We start from the raw sequence: 18,750 nt of genomic DNA, 5'->3' as shown, positions 1-18,750 counted from the left end.
CAGTCTCCTCAGGGCTTAACTTGGGGAGATGCTTCCAAACCCCCCCATACACTCTCTGCCTCCTAGGGAGGCTACCCTGTCCCCACAAGCTACCACCTCACAGCCCAGAATTCCAGAGTATTGGAGGAAGTTAATAATTTCAGCTCAGCTTTTTATTACCATAAGGTGCTAAATATTGAAGCTAAAATTAACAAGTTTAGGTTTATCTTGCTCTTGGAAGTCCACTTTTTCTTTTTTAAAGCCCTTTCTAAGCCCCCCACATGTCTCTAGTGTTAGCTTAAATGGAAGGTGGAACATTGGGGAGAGCAGTTAGGGAGAGCAACAGTAAAGATAACTAAAACTTCTCCTTTAACCCTAAGAAGATTTCAGAGCCTACCAAGGGAAAAATCCCATCATTGTGTGCTCTCCACCCACCCCTTTTTGCCCTCCCAGCATGTAGCCAATGGTGTTTTTTACCCCTGGGGTGGGGAAGAGAGAAAACTTTTCACATTCTCTAAGCTAAACTCCAGATATACCCTGAGGGTTTTACCTACAAGAAAGTGTGTTTTATTTTGCCAAAAAATTAAAAGCTTTTACTTTTTCTTGCTTTCCCTCCCAAATTTAGCCTCAGGCTAAAGTATACAAAGGCTAATTAATTAGAGTGTGTCTGTATCTACACCAAATTTTCCTCTAACATCTTTAGAACACCCCACTCTCTAGGCTTGTAAGATTCTAACCCCTGACCAGTACACACTAGGGTAGTGCCACCTACAGACAGGAATTAGAATTGCAGGCAATTTAATAATTAAATTTTAAAAATAAACAGGCAACTGAGTATGATATTAAAAAGCCCACACTGTGAAAGAGCAGTTTCATGTCTATCTCAAATAACTCTCCTTCCTAGAGAGCATTACCAAGCTCATACAGCTCACAATTTTTTAGATTATCTTTGTTTATTATCATTTCTGGGTATATTTGTATTGATAGTATGCCTTGCAGTTTACCTGTTCCTCCCCAAGAAAAAACAACAGAAAGATAGCTTGAGTAATCTGAAGTCTTGGAAGGGAAATTCATCTCCCTATACTCCCTTACCACCTAAGCCTACTCAGTCTCCACCTAGTCCCATCTGATCTATCTCTCCCCCCTGCTCCACTCATCTCTCCCCCTGTTCTACCTATCTCTCCCCCTGCTTAAACCATCTCCCCCCCGCTCAAACCATCTCTCATCCTGTTCAAACCATCTCTCACTCTACCCAAACCATCTCTCACTCTATCCAAACTACCTATCACCCTACTGACCCATTCCCACCCCCCACCCCTACCACTCCTCCCCATCCTCTTACTTACTCCACTGCAATCCAAACAACAAGTCAAGCAGCAGTAATCAAAGATAATTCAATTAAATTCCTTTCTATTCCCCCTAAGGGAAATTTCCACTTTAAATAGTGGAGACTTAGTGACCATTAGGCACCATATTCCTTTCACTCCAAAAGATATTGAGAGATTCAAGGTAAGTGCTCCTTCCTTTGAAGATGATCCCATTGTAGTCATAAAAAAAGCTTGAAAGTTTTTACCTCACTTATGTTCCTACATGGATTGACATGTAAATTTTGCTCTAAAGGAAAGAGAAAGAAATAAAATTGTTTCTCTTGTTGAGCAGGCCCAGGGAAAGGAGAAAATAATTAGAATGGGTTTGATAAATATAAGAATTTTTAAAATTGTGGTCACCATTTATAATAATTAAAAATTAAGTCATATAACTGTTAGAAGCTTTAGTGGCTTTATTACAGCAGAAGAGTGATAGTAAGAGAGGGGAAATGTAGGAAGGAGGTAGAAAATATTGCCTAACTAAAAATACCCTAAGTCTGGGTCTGACTGCCTCCAGACCAAAAATGTGAATATGAATTCAAATTTCACCAGCACACGAAAGTGTCTCCAGCCAGGCATTTCAACAACCAAAGACCAATGCCAAAGAGTCAGGGCTGCAAAAGGGAATCTCTCATGCCAAGCAGGCAAGAGTCTCACCTGAGTAAGCATCCCTCTTCAGCCCTAGTCTCCAACACAAAAAGCCAAATCTTCACCAGAATCTAAGGTCTGAATCAGGAAGCCAAAACCCAAAGCTGCAAAAGAACCTCATTAGAGCTCACAACCACAAGGCAAAAGACTGCACAAGTCTCCCAGGGTCCCAGAGGCTCCTGCTTATATGCAGTTTTCTCCACCCATCAGCTCTCCTCTTCACATCTCAGGAATCAATCACAGTCTCCCAATTTGCCTAGCACTGCTAGGGGGTATGGTGTGGTGTATGTGTGCTTATAGTCTTTTAGCGTATGAACTTCCTTTTCTAGTAAAAAGTTCTTACTAGCTAAGTGTTAATGATTAACTAAGTGTGAAAGGTGGGGTCTTCAAGTTCTTGATTGATTAAGTTAAAAAAAACAAAAGGAGTTTAAATTCTCTTTCAAAAACTTTCCTATGATTCTATTGGGAGATGTTGAAATCTCCCAGATTTACATGCTTAAGCTCCCCAATGAATCATTTCACATAACCAGCTTATACCTCTAAAGATCTTTGCATGTTCTAAGCGGAAATTACAATAGTTGGAGATAAGAGGAAAATAAAAGAGAATGGAAGAAAAAACAATGGTTGATAGGTACATTGACAAAAAACCAATTGGGGGCAGTCCCTTTAGCATAAGAGTTTATATTCAGAATAAATTAAATGTTCATCCCCCTTCAGCTCAGTTCATTATATCCCAAAGTTCATTCTGGATCTTTTGATGCAGTGTGAGATTTCCACAGGTTTCCTTATGGCATCTTTCCCAAAAAGATATGCTTTCTTGATTCAGGGTTTTGATAAATTTCTTTTCCTGAAATTTCTCTAACAAATTTCAAACCTTGGATTTTGGGATAATAATACACTTGGAAACCAATAAATACAAATCAGGATTGACTTATTATTTTGTTGGTTGTCTAACCTTCAGAAGGTGATAAGAGAAATGTTCATGCAAATTAAATTTAAGTATTTCATCATGGATTTTAGGGGAGTTGTTTACTCAATATAAAAGCCCTTTGAGGTCTTCAATAGTTCTTTAAAAAACTCCTTATCTTCTGTCTTAGGATCAATACTAAGTATTGGGTCCATAGCAGAAGAGCAGTAAAGGCAATGGGGATTAAGTGACTTGTCCAGGATCACATAGCTAGGAAGGTTCTGAGGCAATATTTGAGCCTAGAACCTCCTATCTCAAGGTCTGGCTTTCAATTCACTGAGCCACCTTGCTGTTGCTGGTCTTCAGTAATTCCTAAGGGAATAAAGGGGTCAAGACCAAAAAGAAAATCTGAGAACCACTATAGTGGAGAGAGAGATAGTATCAGAAAATCACAAAATTTAGAGCTGTAAAGAACCTCAGGGACCATCTAGTCTAACCTATTTGTTTTATAGATGGACAAACACCAAAGGTAAAGTAATTTACTTGGGCTTACATGACTAGTAAATGACAAGACTAGCAATTGAATACAGATATAATTTACTATACACATCACTGTCATACTAGGAGTCAGGCAAGTCCTAGGATCAGATCCCCAGATCTCCAGCTCTGGATCAAGTCAATTATCTTCTCTTAAACTTGGTATTATCTCTAAAATGAGATTAATAATCCCTTTGCTCCTATCTTGTGGGACCAACATGAGGCATCTGACACAGGGGAAGGTATCAAAGGCAAGAGGGGAAAACCCCAAATCCCATTAATACACAAAAAAGTGACCAAGAAAATATGAGTAACTTCTGGCATATTCGACAATTTTCCTGTGTTTCTGAAAAAGCTTTATAAAGATAAATTATACAAAAATTGAGGAAATCTTTAGTGATGATACTGGTAAGAAGCAAGCAGTCTTCCAAAAACAAAAGACCACAATGGACCACAGCATTACCACCCCATAATTTACAGAAAGATGCAGAGAATGTAGGATCTCACAGTACTTATTTTTTGTTAATTACATAATTCCACATTCATGAAATAATATGTAAATTGTTTTGCTAACCTTAAAGAGTCATATAAAGATTGTGTATTATTTATTGTTGTTGTTTTAAAAAAAGCATTCAACTCAACAAACCAAGATGACACCTTACAAGCTCTTTCACATCAAAAGGTTTCTCATCCATATATCAAAGATATCCCAGAATTCCTTTGAATATATAATAATGGAAAATCCTGTTTTAATAACCCTCTGATGATAAGTATCAGGAAAGAAATAAAATAGAGAGATAATCAGCTGACCAAAGCTGTGATAGAAGAGATCCAGTGTAGCAGTCTGGGTTGAGAACAGAATTCTGTGAATGATGAGGTTCTCCTGTTTATGGATGATACTGAGTTCGTTGCAACAAGTTTCAAGACTCTAGGAGAATGCAGAACCTCCTGGGAAAGATTTGTACTCAGAGGAATTTGGCCTATCCATCCACACAGAAAACATCAAATGGATGCATAATGTTTATTTTCCAGATTTCAACATGTGCCTGTATGAATAACCTCTAGAGCTTGTCTCACAATGGGTGAATCTGAGACACACAATGTAGAAGAACAGTGAACCAGGCTAGAATTGAGAACAAAAGTTATCTGAATTGCTTTTAGAAAAATACAGAGCTTCTTTACAGACTCCAATCTTCCTATAACAGCAAAAGGCCCTCCTTTCAATACAAACATTTTATCAGTGCTACTGCAAAGCAGCAAGACTGGGATTATCACTGCCTCTGAAGAGCTAGAGATGAGCATCATCCAGCAGACAAGAGAGATGCAATTGTAGGTAATAGATGAAGAAAAGGAGAGAGGAAGAGGAGGGGAAAGAAAGGAGAGGAAGAAAAGAAGGAGGCTGGGTCACCTAGGTGGTTCAGTGCATAGAGATCCAGGCCTGGAGACTGAAGGTCTTGGGTTCATATCTAGCCTCAGACACTTCCTAGTTGTGTTACTCTGGGCAAGTCACTTAACAGCTATTGCCTAACCCTTATAATTCTAAACTCTATAATTCTAAGTTGAAAAGGGGAGAGAGGGAGAGAGAGAGAAAGGGGGGGGGGACACAAGGAAGTGTTTGAGGAGTTGATCCTTTGGTTCAAATAATCTAACAAAGTTTTGACCTCCTTTGCAGCTGTGTAATAAAGTGATTCCAGTGCCATGAAGCTATGGGTGATGTACTATAAGAATATAGTAAAGATGTAGTGCAGATGCCACTTGGTGAGTGTGGGGACAGAAAAAGTCAAGCAATGGTAAATGGTCAGAAAAGGCAGGAAGTGAAGAATCAAGGCAGTGGGATGAAGGCTGCGGAATCCGAAATAATCAGAGACCTAACAAGGTCATGAGCTGGCAGAAAAGAGGGCAGATGCAAGATATCAGCATCACAAATACCCTGAGATGAACCAATGTTAGCCAGATACAGAATCATAAAACCATGGGACTTGGAGCTAGAGGGGACCTTGGTGACCATCAGACCTCCAAAGTCATGTAGTTCAACCCCTTCATTTTATAAATGAAGAAACTGGAGCCAAGGGGACTAGAACAACTTACCCCAGAGTAACACAGACAGTGAGTATCAAAGGTGGGATTTGAAACCACCTCCTCTGACTCCAGAAATACTGTTTTTGCCACAATATCATAGTCTAAATTCAATCATTGGAATTCAACCACTAGTCTCTGCCTAAATGCTTTCCTCCTTGGCGCACTCTTGTGCCACTCATTTCTTCATCCTCTTATCCAAGAACCAGAGGAAGCAATAGCTCTATCTGCATTCTCAGTTCTTTTTAGAGCAGGCCCTTGGACCAAATATACACAGTATTTCTGTGCCTTAGGACTTTGATGAATCAGTTCCAAAGATATCTGAAAGAGGGAGAAATATCCAAGTCATGCAAAAAAAATAATCAAATATTAGGCTTTAGCATTACAAAAAAATAAAGGCAGAAATCAAGACAACACCAGTAACTACTAATACGTCTACTTTCCCATCTGTCTGAGTTTCTTACATTAAAAAGTTATTTAGACATGAAGAATATCCTTAACAGAAGGAAAAAGAAAGGAACAGACTTCCACATGAAGAGCATCCTTAACAGAAGGCATAAGAGAAGAACAGATTTTCACAGGAGAAATTCCATGGTAGGCCACATCTTTACAATCACACAGTTGGCTGAAAAAATGTGGAGAATAAAGGATCCTGCTGTTTATTGTTTGTTGACTATTTTACATTTTTTATTTAGTAAAATAAAATCCCATTTTAAAGGTGCTACTCTGACAAAGGTACCTTCTATATATGTGTCAAAAAGATTTTTTGAAAGATTCTAGAGCAGAGAAAATTTTGATAAATCTTCAAATACATCAAGCAAAGCATGAAGCTGGGAGTCATATACATACCACAAGTGCTGGTTACCATCATGGAGAAGACTTGATGAAGAATCTTATTTCAAGAGGTGTTTCCTCTCCACAGTAAGGCCCTCCAAATGCTTTCATTCATAAACAGCTCTTTGTTAATTGTATCAAACCTCAGAATTTTACAAAACTTTATAAATGAGATACATAATATATGTAAAGAATTCAGCTTAATTATCCACACAGGAAATACCAAATCAATAAAGAATGCCTAATATGTAGCAGGAAAGAGAACCTTTCAGCACTTTCATCATGGACAGAAACTGCAAATGAATCATGACCTGAGTTCAACCAGGAAGAAGAAATGGTCTGGATTGTGTTTGGAAATTCGTGCAGTGCATTTAATGCCCTCAGTCTTAAGATGAAGGACTATTTTAAGATGAAGAACCAGTATTCTCTTAATAATGCAATGTGGCTTCAAGATGAAGAATGCAAGAATGACTCCAGAATTAAATTAAAGGGGATGAGCTTCCAAGGGTGGAGCCAAGATGGAGGAGTAACTAGGGAAGCAACACCTTCACCATGAAAATCCTCTCCAATCAGCAACCAAAAAAGCACATAACTGTAAAGAATTTTTATGGAGACAAAGAGCAAAGTGCAGACATAGAAGGGGACAATGAAAGCAAATGAAATGCACACAAAGTCCAAAAGAAAAATATGGATTGGACATAGAGTCTGGAAGAGCTCAAAAAAAGACTTCAAAAACCAATTAAGAGAGATAGAGGAAAAGTGAGGAAGAGAAATTAAAGTGATGCAAGAAGAAAGGAAAGTGATTCAAGAAGAAAGGAAAATGATACAAGAAGAAATGAAAGTGATGCACGAAGAAATGGGCCAATTGAAAAAGGAGAACTAAAAACTGACAGAGGAAAACTAGGCCTTAAAAATCAGAATTAAATTAAAGGGTCAACCAAAAGGCAATGGAGAAATGCATGATGGGCATTGATCAGGCCACAATACATTTTACCAATCATGAGCTATGCCTGAGAATTTCTGTAAAGAACTATATGACTGGAAAATAAGGTAGGGGAGACAATTGGGATTTTATAATTTCAGAAAGAATATGTTTAAAACATTTTATATATGTAATTGGGAAAATAAAATATCTTTAAAGAAGAAAAGGGATTTTAAAAAAAGAAAAGGAGTTGGGCTCATTATCAGGTTGGAGGAAAGGTAGGATTCTATGGAAGGATGGATTCTAATTCTGGATCTACAACTTGGTTGACAGGCAACTCTGAGTAAGTCATTTTAATATCTCTGAGCTTCAGTTTCCCAAACTGTAAAATGAAGGTATTGGGATAGATCTCTAAGGAAAGAGTAAGGAAAGACATGGGCAGCCCATGTGCTTTGCTGGTTATCTATACAATGTCAAGAGATTGTTGGAGACCATCAAAACTCTATGGTCCATTTACAGGAGGACACAGACAAGAGACCATAGACTAGCATGCATGAATTGTGATGGGCATTGTTGGAGGGGGAATAATGCCCATGATGGACAATTAGAGTACAGACCCATCAAGGCATCAAAGTAATGCACTACCCACCCCATAGGGTTGTTGCTGTCAATAAAGTGTTTTGTTAGTCTTCATTCACCTTAGAAATGTTTTTTGTTATTATGGTTGTAGCTCTGGAAGCAAAGAATTGAGTCTTTAAATTACGGTACAGGCCACTAGATGGCAGGACTGCCATCAAGGTGTTTGTGTTACATGCCTATGAGCTTGTGGTGACCTATATGTTGGCATAAACACACTTAATTTTTCATTTGATTCCACTAAAAGCAGCCAATGGAATCTTGCTTCCTCCCCTGCCATTTTTTGCCAGATAGAAAGAAGTCTGATATCTTAGGGCTTTTAAAAGTAATTTTTCTCTAATAGCTCCAATACTTCCAAGTCTTGATTCTCCACATCTAGAGCTGAAAAACTTTCCACTAGATTGAGAAATTTTCAGGATGGCAAGAAAAAGCAATTCTGGGGATAGCTGGTTGGCTCAGAACTATGTCTAGAGATGGAAGGTCCTTGGTTTAAATCTAGCTTCAGACACATTCTAGCTGGGTGACCCTGGGCAAGTCACTTAACTTCCATTGCCTAGCCCTTACCACAATTCTGCCTTAGAACCAATACTTAGTATTTATTTTAAGGCAGAAGGAAAGGGTTGAAAAAAGAAAAGCAATTCTAGGGATTACAATGAAAATATATGTGATATCAGTAGTAGGGAATTATTATATCAAGGCATCATAGTAATTATTGAACTGGAACGAACCTTAAAAATAGAATGCTAGGACATATAACAATAGAATCTAGAATATTAGAACTAAAATTAAAATTAAAACAAAATGTTGGAACTAGACAGGACCTTGAAACTCATGACTATCAGCTGGTAGGACCCTAAGGAGGAAAGATATATCAGAACTGGCAGGTACCTTAAAAGAGAGAATGTCCACTAGAAAGAGACTTAGACTTAGAACGTCAGAGCTAGAAGGGACTTTATTTTATTTTGTTGTTCTTGGATAATCTGATTTTTTGTTGAAAGATATTTTATTTCCCCAATTACATGTAATAACAATTTTCAACATGCTTTCTGAAGTTATAAGATCTCTTCCCTTCCCCCCCTTTGAAGATGGTAAGTAATTTTATTTGAATTATATGCATATTTGCAGGCTAAACTTACTTCCATATTGGTCGTTATTGTAAGACAATATTCATATAAAATCAAAAACCCCAAATAAAACCATAAATAAACTCATGTGAAAGAAAGATAGTATGCTTTAATCAGCATCTGACTCCAACAGTTCTTTTTCTGGAGGTGGACAGCATTTTTTATCAGAAATCCTTCAGAATTGTCTCAGATCATTGTAGTGCTGAGAGTAGCTGAGTCTTTCACAGTTGTTCATTCCACAATATTTCTGTTACTGTGTAAAATGTTCTCCTGGTTCTGCTTGTTTCTCTCTGTATCAGTTCATGTAGATCTTTCCAGCTTTTCCTGAAATCATCTTGCTTATTGTTTCTTAAAGCTCAAGAGTATTCCATCACCATCATACTGAAATTTGTTCCATCATTCCCCAAATGATGGACATCTCAATTTCCAATTCTTTGACACCACAAAAGGAGCTACCATAAGTATTTTTGTACAAGTAGGTCTTTTCCCCTTTTTTATGATCTTTTTGAGGTGCAGACTCAGTAGTGGTATTAAATGATCAAAGAGTGCACAATTTAATAGCCTTTTGCTCTCCAGAATGGTTGGATCTGTTCACAACTCTATATAGAAAACACAACAAAGCATAATTTTCCATATCCCCTCCAACATTTATCACTTTCCTTTACTGTCTATTTACACACACTATTTACTAATAGTTGGGATATGGTACCTCAGAGTTGTTTTAATTTACATTTCTCTAATTGAGTGATTTAGAACCTTTTCTTTTAAATCCTTACCTTCCATCTTGAAGTCAATGCTGTGTATTGGTTCCAAGGTAGAAGAGTGGTAAGGTCTAGGCAATGGGGGTCAAGGGACTTGCCCAGGGTCACACAGCTGAGAATTATCTGAGGTCAGATTTGAACCTCGGACCTCTCATCTCTAGACCTGGCTCTCAATCCACTGAGCAAACCAGCTGCCCCTAGAACCCTTTTTCATATGATTATTGATAGCTTTGATTTCTTTATCTGAAAATTGCTTGTTAATATCCTTTGACTATTTGTCAACTTGTATAGAATGCCTTGTATTCAAATTTGACTTAGTTTTCTATAAATTTGAGAAATGAGACCTTTATCAGAAATTTGTTATAAAAATATCTTACAATATATTTCCCTTCTAATCTTTGTTACACTGGTTTTATTTGTACAAAAGCTTTTTTAATTTATTATAATCAAAATTGTTCATTTTAATGTTCTCTATTTTAATGTTCTCTATCTCTTGTTTGGTCGTAAATTCTTCCTAGAAGAGTTTTAGAGCATAAAATGTCATAGCAGGAAGAATCATGGATTTAGGATTGGATGGAATATCAGAGGTCATCAGATCTAACCCCTTCGTTAGACTAATAGAAGTTGAGGCCCAGAGAAGTCTTCTAAACACATGGTCCCACAAGTTTTAAGTGGGAGATCTACAATTTGAACTGAAATTTTCTGATTCTATGTTCCATCCTCCTCAGTTCTGCCCTTTCCCTTGGAATTTAGGAACACAGAAGGTGGGGGCTGGAGGAACATCAGATGTTTGAACACTGGCTGTGAGAAGCTGAAAGAGACTGCAGAGATCAAGTGGCCTAACTTCTTCTTTTACATTTTGGGAAATTCAGTCATCCTTTTTTCAGTCCTGTCCAATTCTTCATGACCTCCATCTCCAGATCATTTTATAGATGAGGAACTGAGCCAATGGGGTTAAGTGGCTTGATCAGAATCACACATCTAGTAAATGTCTAAATCCAAATTTGAACTCAGAAAGATGAGTCTTCCCAACTTAAGGTCTAATATTCTATTTATTGTGCCACCTAACTGCCCTTTGGAGAAAATGGGAAAGGTTAAGTAGATTTTTTTTTTAATTCCTATCATCTAACTAGTAGGAGAGCTGGGACTAGAACTCATGCCTCTTGACTTCCAATCTAATGCATTTGCCACTGAATCAGACAATTGGCAGGAGGGAGTCTCCTCCACTCAGTGGAAAGCCCCATTGCTCCAGAGCCAGTCTCATACACTGAGTTCTCACTCCATATGAAGAAGTTAAGAGTCCAACCTCCAACCCCTGGACTCTGTCAACCTGCTCTGAATGGTGGCAGCTCCCAGAGACATCCCACCATACATGCACACACACACACCCTCAAATATGCACACAGGACCTGGAAGACAGACAAAAAGACAGATTGTCAGCTGGTGGAACTAAATGCAAAGGAAAGTCCAAGCCAGATCCTGGGATGTTGAAGTCTCTCCAGCTCTCAGGGCCTTCTCTGGAAGCCTTCCATCATTAGGGTCACCTGCCCACTGCTTCTCCCCTTCCAATTGGCAGCCAGAAGGCAGGGAGAGGATAGGGGGACCAATTGCCCTATCAGTAAATCATTAAGGGATATTTGGCACCATTCTCTCTCTCTCTCTCTCTCTCTCTCTCTCCCTCTCTCTCTCTCTCTCTCTCTCTCTCTCTATATATATATATATATATATATGTATGTATGTATGTATATATATATATATATATATATATAATCTTTCTCTTTCTCTGTCTGTCTCTGTCTCTCCCCCCTCAATCTATCTCTCTGCCTCTCTGTCTCTCTCTGTCTCTCTCTGTCTCTCTCTCTCTCTCTCTCTCTCTCTCTCTCTCTATATATATATATATATATATATATATATATGCATATATATATATATATATCATATAGTAGTCTCTCGGTGACCGAGAATGACAATTGTCTTTGTGCATTATCATCTATTGATGTACCCTCATGTGGCTTTGGAGTCCAAAGGCTGAGGCGCACAGTTTGTGGCACATGGGGCCTGGGACGCCAGTTGTTACGGGAGGTGCGGTTGTGGCCTGGTGTCGGCGTTCACGTGCAGCGGCAAGACGTCGACGTCGCTCATCTTCAAAGGTGGTGGCGGCATGGTGAATGTGGGTTCGCCAGCTGCTTCTGTCAGAGGCAGCGAGTTCTAGTTGCTTTGGTGTGATGCCAGCCCACTTCAAGTTGGACTTTAGCTGATCCTTGAATCTTTTCTTTGGTCGGCCTTGTTTCCTGAGTCCAGCTGACAGTTCACCATAGAATACCTGTCTTGGTATTCGCTGTGGGTCCATGCGGATGACGTGTCCAGACCATCGTAGCTGGGCTTGGAGGACCAGGACTTCGATGCTGGTGGAGTTGGCTCTGCCGAGGACTTCCTGGTTGGTGATTTGGTCCTGCCATCGGATCCTCATGACTGACCGGAGGGAGCGTTGGTGGAATTGCTCCAGCTGTTTCATGTGCTTCCGGTACAGCGTCCATGTCTCGCAACCGTACAGGAGCGAGCTGAGGACCACTGCGTTGTACACTTTGAGCTTCGTTGCAGTGCTTACACCGCCGTGTTGGAGGACTTTGCAGTGAAGCCGCCCAAGTGCCTGGCTGGCCTTTTGGATCCTGGCATTAATCTCGTGGTCTAGAGACCCGTCATTGGCGATGGTGCTGCCCAGGTACTTGAGAGTGTTGACGTTAGAAAGCTGCGTGCTGTAGATTGTAATGCACGGCTGGTTAGTTGGCCTCCCTGTTTTGCTGAGGCTGATAGTCAGGCCAAACAGTTTTGTTGCGGTGGAGAACCTGTCCACAATGGTTTGGAGATGATTTTCTTGGTGGGCCATGAGAGCACAGTCATCTGCAAAGAGAGCTTCCAGGATGAGTCTCTCTGTTGTCTTTGTTTTTGCAGTCAGGCGGCGAAAGTCAAATAGTGAGCCATCCAGTCGGTATTTGATGTAGACGCCCAGGTCTAGATCCATTACAGCATGTCGTAATACTTGGGTTAAAAATAGGTTGAATAGTACTGGAGCGAGGACACAGCCTTGTTTCACGCCATTGGAGATGTTGAAGCAATCAGAAGTCTCTCCACCAGATAGGACTTCCCCTGTCATGTCGACATGACATATATATATATATATATATATATATATATATATATATATATATATACACACACACATATATATAATCTTTTAGTCTCTCTCTATGTCTCTTTCCCCCCTCAATCTCTCTCTCTTTGTCTCTCTCTCTCTCTCTACATATATATATATATATATGTCTCTCTTTTTCTGCCTGTCTCTCTCTGTCTCTCTCTCTCCCCCTCAATCTCTCTCTCTCTGCCTCTCTGTCTCTCTTCCCCCCATCTCTCTCTGTTTCTCTCTCTCTCTTTATATATATATATATGCATATATATATATACACACATACATATATATATATGTCTCTCTTCCCCCATCTCTCTCTAACTCTCTGTCTGTTTCTCTCTTCCCCCCAATCTCTCTGCCTCTCTTTGTCTCTGTATCTGTCTCTGCCTCTGTCTCTGTCTCTTTCTGTCTCTCTGTCTCTCTCTCTCTTGCTCTCTCACTCTCTCACTCTCTCTCTCTCTCTCTCTCTCTCTCTCTCTCTCTCTGTCTCTCTCTGTCTCTCTCTGTCTCTCTCTGTCTCTCTCTCTCTCTCTCTCTCTCTCTATATATATATATATATATATATATATATATATATATGTCTGTCTCTCTCTTCCCCCAATCTCTCTGTCTCTCTTTGTATCTGTCTCTCTGTGTCTGTCTCTCTCTCTCTGTGTCTGTCTGTCTGTCTGTCTGTCTGTCTCTCTCTCTCTCTCTCTCTCTCTCACACACACACACACACACACACACACACACACACACATATTATTCCTTCCTAGTCACCATATTAACTGCTTCTAAAACTCAAACTAGCTTCCTTGCTACAAAGTTGACTTGGAGCACCAAGTGCAATGGTTCTAGGAGGGAAACTTTTTCTCAAGGCTAGAGGTCAGTAGTTCGCACCAGAACCCTTGTGGTGACTGGTTGGGTTGATACAAGAAAGAGGTTTTGTTTCCTGGCAAGTCTCAGGATGATGCCTTTCAAGTCAGGGCGAAGGGAAAGCTAGGGGGCTCAGTGGATAGAGAGATAACCATGAAGATGGAGGTCCTGGGTTCAAACCTGACCACAGACACTTCCTAGCTGTGTGACCCCATGCAAGTCACTTAAGCCCAATTGCCTAGCCCCTGCTGCCCTTCTGTCTTAGAATTGTTACTAAGAAGGCAAGGGTTCAAAAATTAAATTAAAAAAAAAATTTAAGTCAGGGCTACCTGAAAGATCCAAGAAACTAGGGCTAGATCTCCTAACAGAGAGGAGTGTGAATCAGGCTACCCAGGAGAAAGTGTTGAGTCCATCTCTAAGGTACGTCTGTACAATTCCAAGAGGCTACAAAATGGGTGTGACCCACTCATAAAGGGGAGATCTGGGGCTCTTAAATGGGATTCCAGGCTTTCTTCTAGACCTTCAAGTATGAGTTTAAGATCTCCCATCCTTGATATTAGCCAGCTGCCATGGAGGTAAATTTCCAGGGATTTAGAGGCAGGTTTATGAAGAGTTAGACATCTTTACCTCAGTTCCCTTCATCAGGGGAGAAACACTTCCTCTCACATGATACCCCACTATATCGGCTAAATCCCATTCCCAAAGTGAATTTCCTTGCAGTAGACTTCCTGTGGCTTGTGGCTTAAACTTCTCCTGAGTTTAACATCATTAGTGTAAGGGCCTGGGGGACACGAGGTTTATAAATTATATTGTGTTCTTCTTGCAGTAAGTAATGTCACATTAAGTAATAATAAATTATCACCTTCCACTAAGAACTCACAGAACATTTGCCAAACACAGATCATAGTATGTTGGGAATGAGATGGGGCACTAGAATATAGAATGTTGAAGCTGTTAGGGATCTAAGAACACAGAATGTCAGAGCTGGAAGGACTCTTGGAACACAGAATATCAGAGAAAGGAGAATCCTTAGAACATAGAATATCAGAACTGGAAGGAGTTTTAGAACAAAGAATATCAAAGCTGGAAAAACCCTGATAACAAAGAATTTCAGAGCTGGAATGAAACTTAGAGGAGAGATTATTAGAATGAGGTAGAACCTTAGAACATGGAATGATCTTTACCTTAAGAGATTATCTAGCCTAACTGCAACTTGATATTAAAACTTTGATGAGAGGTAAAAGGTAAAAGGGGAAGAAAAAGTGATATGGGGCCCTCGACCCTGGTTGATATTCTGGGTCTCTAGCTCTGACGTTCTCTGTTCTAAGCTCTCTCCCAGCTCTGACATTCTCTGATCTAAGGTCTCTCCCAGTTCTGACATTCTCTGTTCTAAGGTCTCTCCCAGCTCTGACATTCTCTGTTCTAAGGTCTCTCCCAGCTCTGACATTATCTAGGTGAGATGGACTCTAGATTTTGAAATCCCTCCTGAATCTGTATCCTTCATCTCTAGAGAAACATTACTTCTAATTCACTATCGTTAGAACATGAGCTTTGAGTTTTGTCTTCAGTAATGGAAAAAGACTGCACAGTTATCCATATTTTCTGTTTCCCAGAAGTCATTTAACAAACATGAATTATTTGCTCTTTGTGCCAAGCACTGAGCTAAGTGCTGGGAATAATAGATCCATGCAGAAAGAGAGACAGTCCCTTGCCCTCAAGAACCTTCCATTCTAATGGGAGAAGACCATAGATAAAATGGAACTGAAATGGGAGTTGGAGTTGGGGTGGAGGGGATAGAGGAATTGAACCCAACAGGGGCATGGTGGAGAAAGTCCTGTGAAGAAGAATCAGCAAGGCAGCTCTGTCATTACATATATCCACACATGAGACAGCAGACCAAGTCTAGGATGGAGCTTCTCTCGAACTAACAAGGCTTCCTTGATGATAGAGTTAATGGGTCCTCATCACCTTCACCTGAACTTCTGAATGGACTTCTCCCTTCTCTGATCCATCCTCTACTCAGCTGCTCAAAGGGCTTTCTTTAAGATGAGCCAGACTGTGTCATGCTCCTATTCTGTCAATGCTAGGGACTGTCAGCTCATTTGGTCCTTGGACTGAACCTTTTTGGCATCTAAAGCCTTCCACAGTATGGCCCCAGTTTAGCTTTTCAGCTTCGTTACATATATTTCTCCCCTTCTCCATTCTACCCTGTAGCCAAAATAGCTTTTCAGCTGTTCTTTTCCCATAACTGTCTCTGTCACTCATGCCCTGGAATAATATAAATTCTTATTATTATTATAGGTGGCATTTATGTAGAGCCTTAAGGTTTATAAAGTACACAACCTTACAAAATAGTACAATAATTTACAAAATATTATCTCATTTGATCCTAAGAGGTAGGTACCAGTAACATCTGTATTTATAGTTGAGGAAACTGAGACAAACAGAGGTTAAGGGATTTTCCCAGGGGCACACAACTAGTGAGTATCTCCATCTTCCTGACTCTAGATCTAGCATTTTACTCACCATGGTACCACCTAGCTAGAGAAAGAAGAATTATCAATGGAAAGTGTTAGAAGAGGGCAATAGATGGTTTATTTGCCATGATATGCTTTATTTAACATGAAGGAATGGATGACATAATAAAACTGTAAATGATTTAGCTCCCCCTTTTTTATGTAGATGACCTTAGGAAATAATATGTCCAAATCCTCTGGGAGGGCATCTACATGTTCATTTTTAAGGAATAATATTAACACTGGAAATAAAACTATCCATTGCACATCCAGAAATCTATCACTTCGATAAAAATGGAAGAGGTTTTTAAAGGAAAAGAAAATATCCCCCTTTCTCAAAAAATCCCTCATTTGCTTCAAAACAGCTCAAATATCACCTTCTACTTGAAACCTGACCCTTCTCAGCAACTCATGCTTCAGCCAGAGAGTGATGGGTCTGGAGTCAGGATGACCTGAGTTCAAATATGACTTCAGATACTAACCATGTGACCCATGGGGAGTCACTTAACCTCTGTCTTCCTCAGTTTCCTCAACTATGGTAGTAGTCTCTCAGTAACCGAGGATGACGATTGTCTTTGTGCGTTTTTGTGCACAAAGACACTTGTGCATGAAGATTTAAGTGGAAAAGTCGATGCACAGAGACAGTCCCACTCTCTCAGCGTTGGAAGCCTGGGTTCAGTGGCATGAAAAGTCATTACACCTGGAGACTTCCTCAGCTGCATTGGATGGCCGTGTTGTCTTTTGTGCTCCAACACACCCTAAACACTCCACAGTGCTTTGCTGCGTCGCCATCTCAGCTGTTGAACCTTCTTGTTGGTTTCTTCCACCTGTTCCGCTGAAACAGTCTTCACATGCTGGGTGAGCAAAGCCCTGGTTCACCAGGGGTCGACGACCCGATGGCTACCCTCACAAGGTTTAGCCGACCTGTTAAAGCCGTTGCCCGGGGTGTGGCCGCTGCCGCATGCTAGCAGCTACTGGGAGCCACAAGTGAGAGCTGGGGGTCAGATGGGGGTCAGAGGCTGGAGAGCTGCCCTAGGAGGGCACGACAAGCCCTCCATACCAGAGATACTACCCATCCCTGAGCACCCCATACACCCTCAACTATAAAATGGAGATAATAGCAATCACCTCCAAGGTTTGTTATGAAGATCAAGTGAGATAATATTTGTAAAATGCTTAGCATGGTACCTGGAATAGTAGGCAGTTACATGCTGCTTCTGTTCCATATTGCCTTATTTTTAGTGAACGTGGGTATGTGTGTGAAGAATGTAAGCTCCATGAGGATAAAGAAGACTGTCTTTTTTTTGCCTGGCAACTTGGTAGGGATTGAGAAATGTTTATTGATTAACTGACTGACTCCAAAATTGCTTGTTTACTGTTTAATGAAATGTCTTCTCTGGGAAAGAACATGAATTGTGTAACCATAGAAAAACATTCTAAAATAATTAATTAAATAAATTAACTTTTAAAAAATTAAAAAAAAAAGAAATGGCTCCTCTGATGGTGATCCTCTTGCCTTTAGGCTTGGTCTAATGATCCCAACAAGCTCTAAGCTAGGAATTTTGAGTGCTTTGTGATTTCTTCCATTTTTGCCAAGTAAGATGACAAAAATATTGTTTGATCTGAATTGGAATAAATGACCCAAAGTGGCAGTTGAGTTAGAATTGGAATTCAATTGAATTAAAAAAGAGGTAAAGTTGGGGGGGGCAGTGATAGGAGCAGGGTGAGGCTGGGAGAATGAGATGTAAGAGTTTTACCAGACTGTCTTTCAACAGATATGGATGAAGCCTATTCATCTTACAGCCCACCTCCTCATGCCAGAACAGAGAAAAACACCCTTAAGGACCGTGAGTAAACAGCTAATTCCATCTACTTCTGTCTCCTCTCATTACCCTATGACCCACTCTGACCAGGACCATATTTGCCCTGCTTGGGGTCCAAGACTCCATCTGCTCTCCTCTTAGTTGCCCTCCCCTACAGGATGGTAGAACACTTGGGTTGCCCAATTGATAGGGTTCCAATGGAAAGAACGCTCCCAACATTAGAAGACTTGACTTCTAGCCTCTAGGCAAGTCATTCACTTCTCTAAACTTCATTTGCTAGAAGCCAACATAGTTTAGTAGATTTAGAAAACTTGGATTTAAATCCTTGTTCTACCACTCTCTCCCTAAATATATCATTGGGCAAATCCTCTAACATCGATGACTCAGTTTCCTCATCTATTTATAATTAGTTAATCATATAAGAAACACATTGAATGACACCAAAAAAAAAAAATCCCAAGAACCTCTACTAGATAGGTTTAAAGAATTAGAGCTCTGATTCCCAAAAGATCATCAATGTCTGTATTGGATGGAATTGTCCTTTGGAGAAACTACAAGACCTCTACATCTGTAAG

At 40.0% G+C, this 18,750-nt stretch overlaps 1 protein-coding gene across 6 annotated transcripts in view; it reads left to right on the top strand.

The window, feature by feature from the left end:
- The window catches only part of VWA5B1 (von Willebrand factor A domain containing 5B1), a 168,365-nt gene that overhangs the window by 133,986 nt on the left and 15,629 nt on the right, over nt 1-18,750 (top strand). For all 6 annotated transcript variants that reach the window (XM_016422071.2, XM_007491251.3, XM_056795674.1 and 3 more), the window contains one exon: nt 18,128-18,199. In XM_016422071.2, coding sequence (XP_016277557.2) covers nt 18,128-18,199 — 72 coding nt within the window. The remainder of the gene's footprint in view (nt 1-18,127; nt 18,200-18,750) is intronic.

Source organism: Monodelphis domestica, chromosome 4 (assembly GCF_027887165.1).
Source record: "Monodelphis domestica isolate mMonDom1 chromosome 4, mMonDom1.pri, whole genome shotgun sequence".
NCBI lineage: Eukaryota > Metazoa > Chordata > Mammalia > Didelphimorphia > Didelphidae > Monodelphis > Monodelphis domestica.
This window is presented reverse-complemented; position numbering and strand designations above follow the sequence as displayed.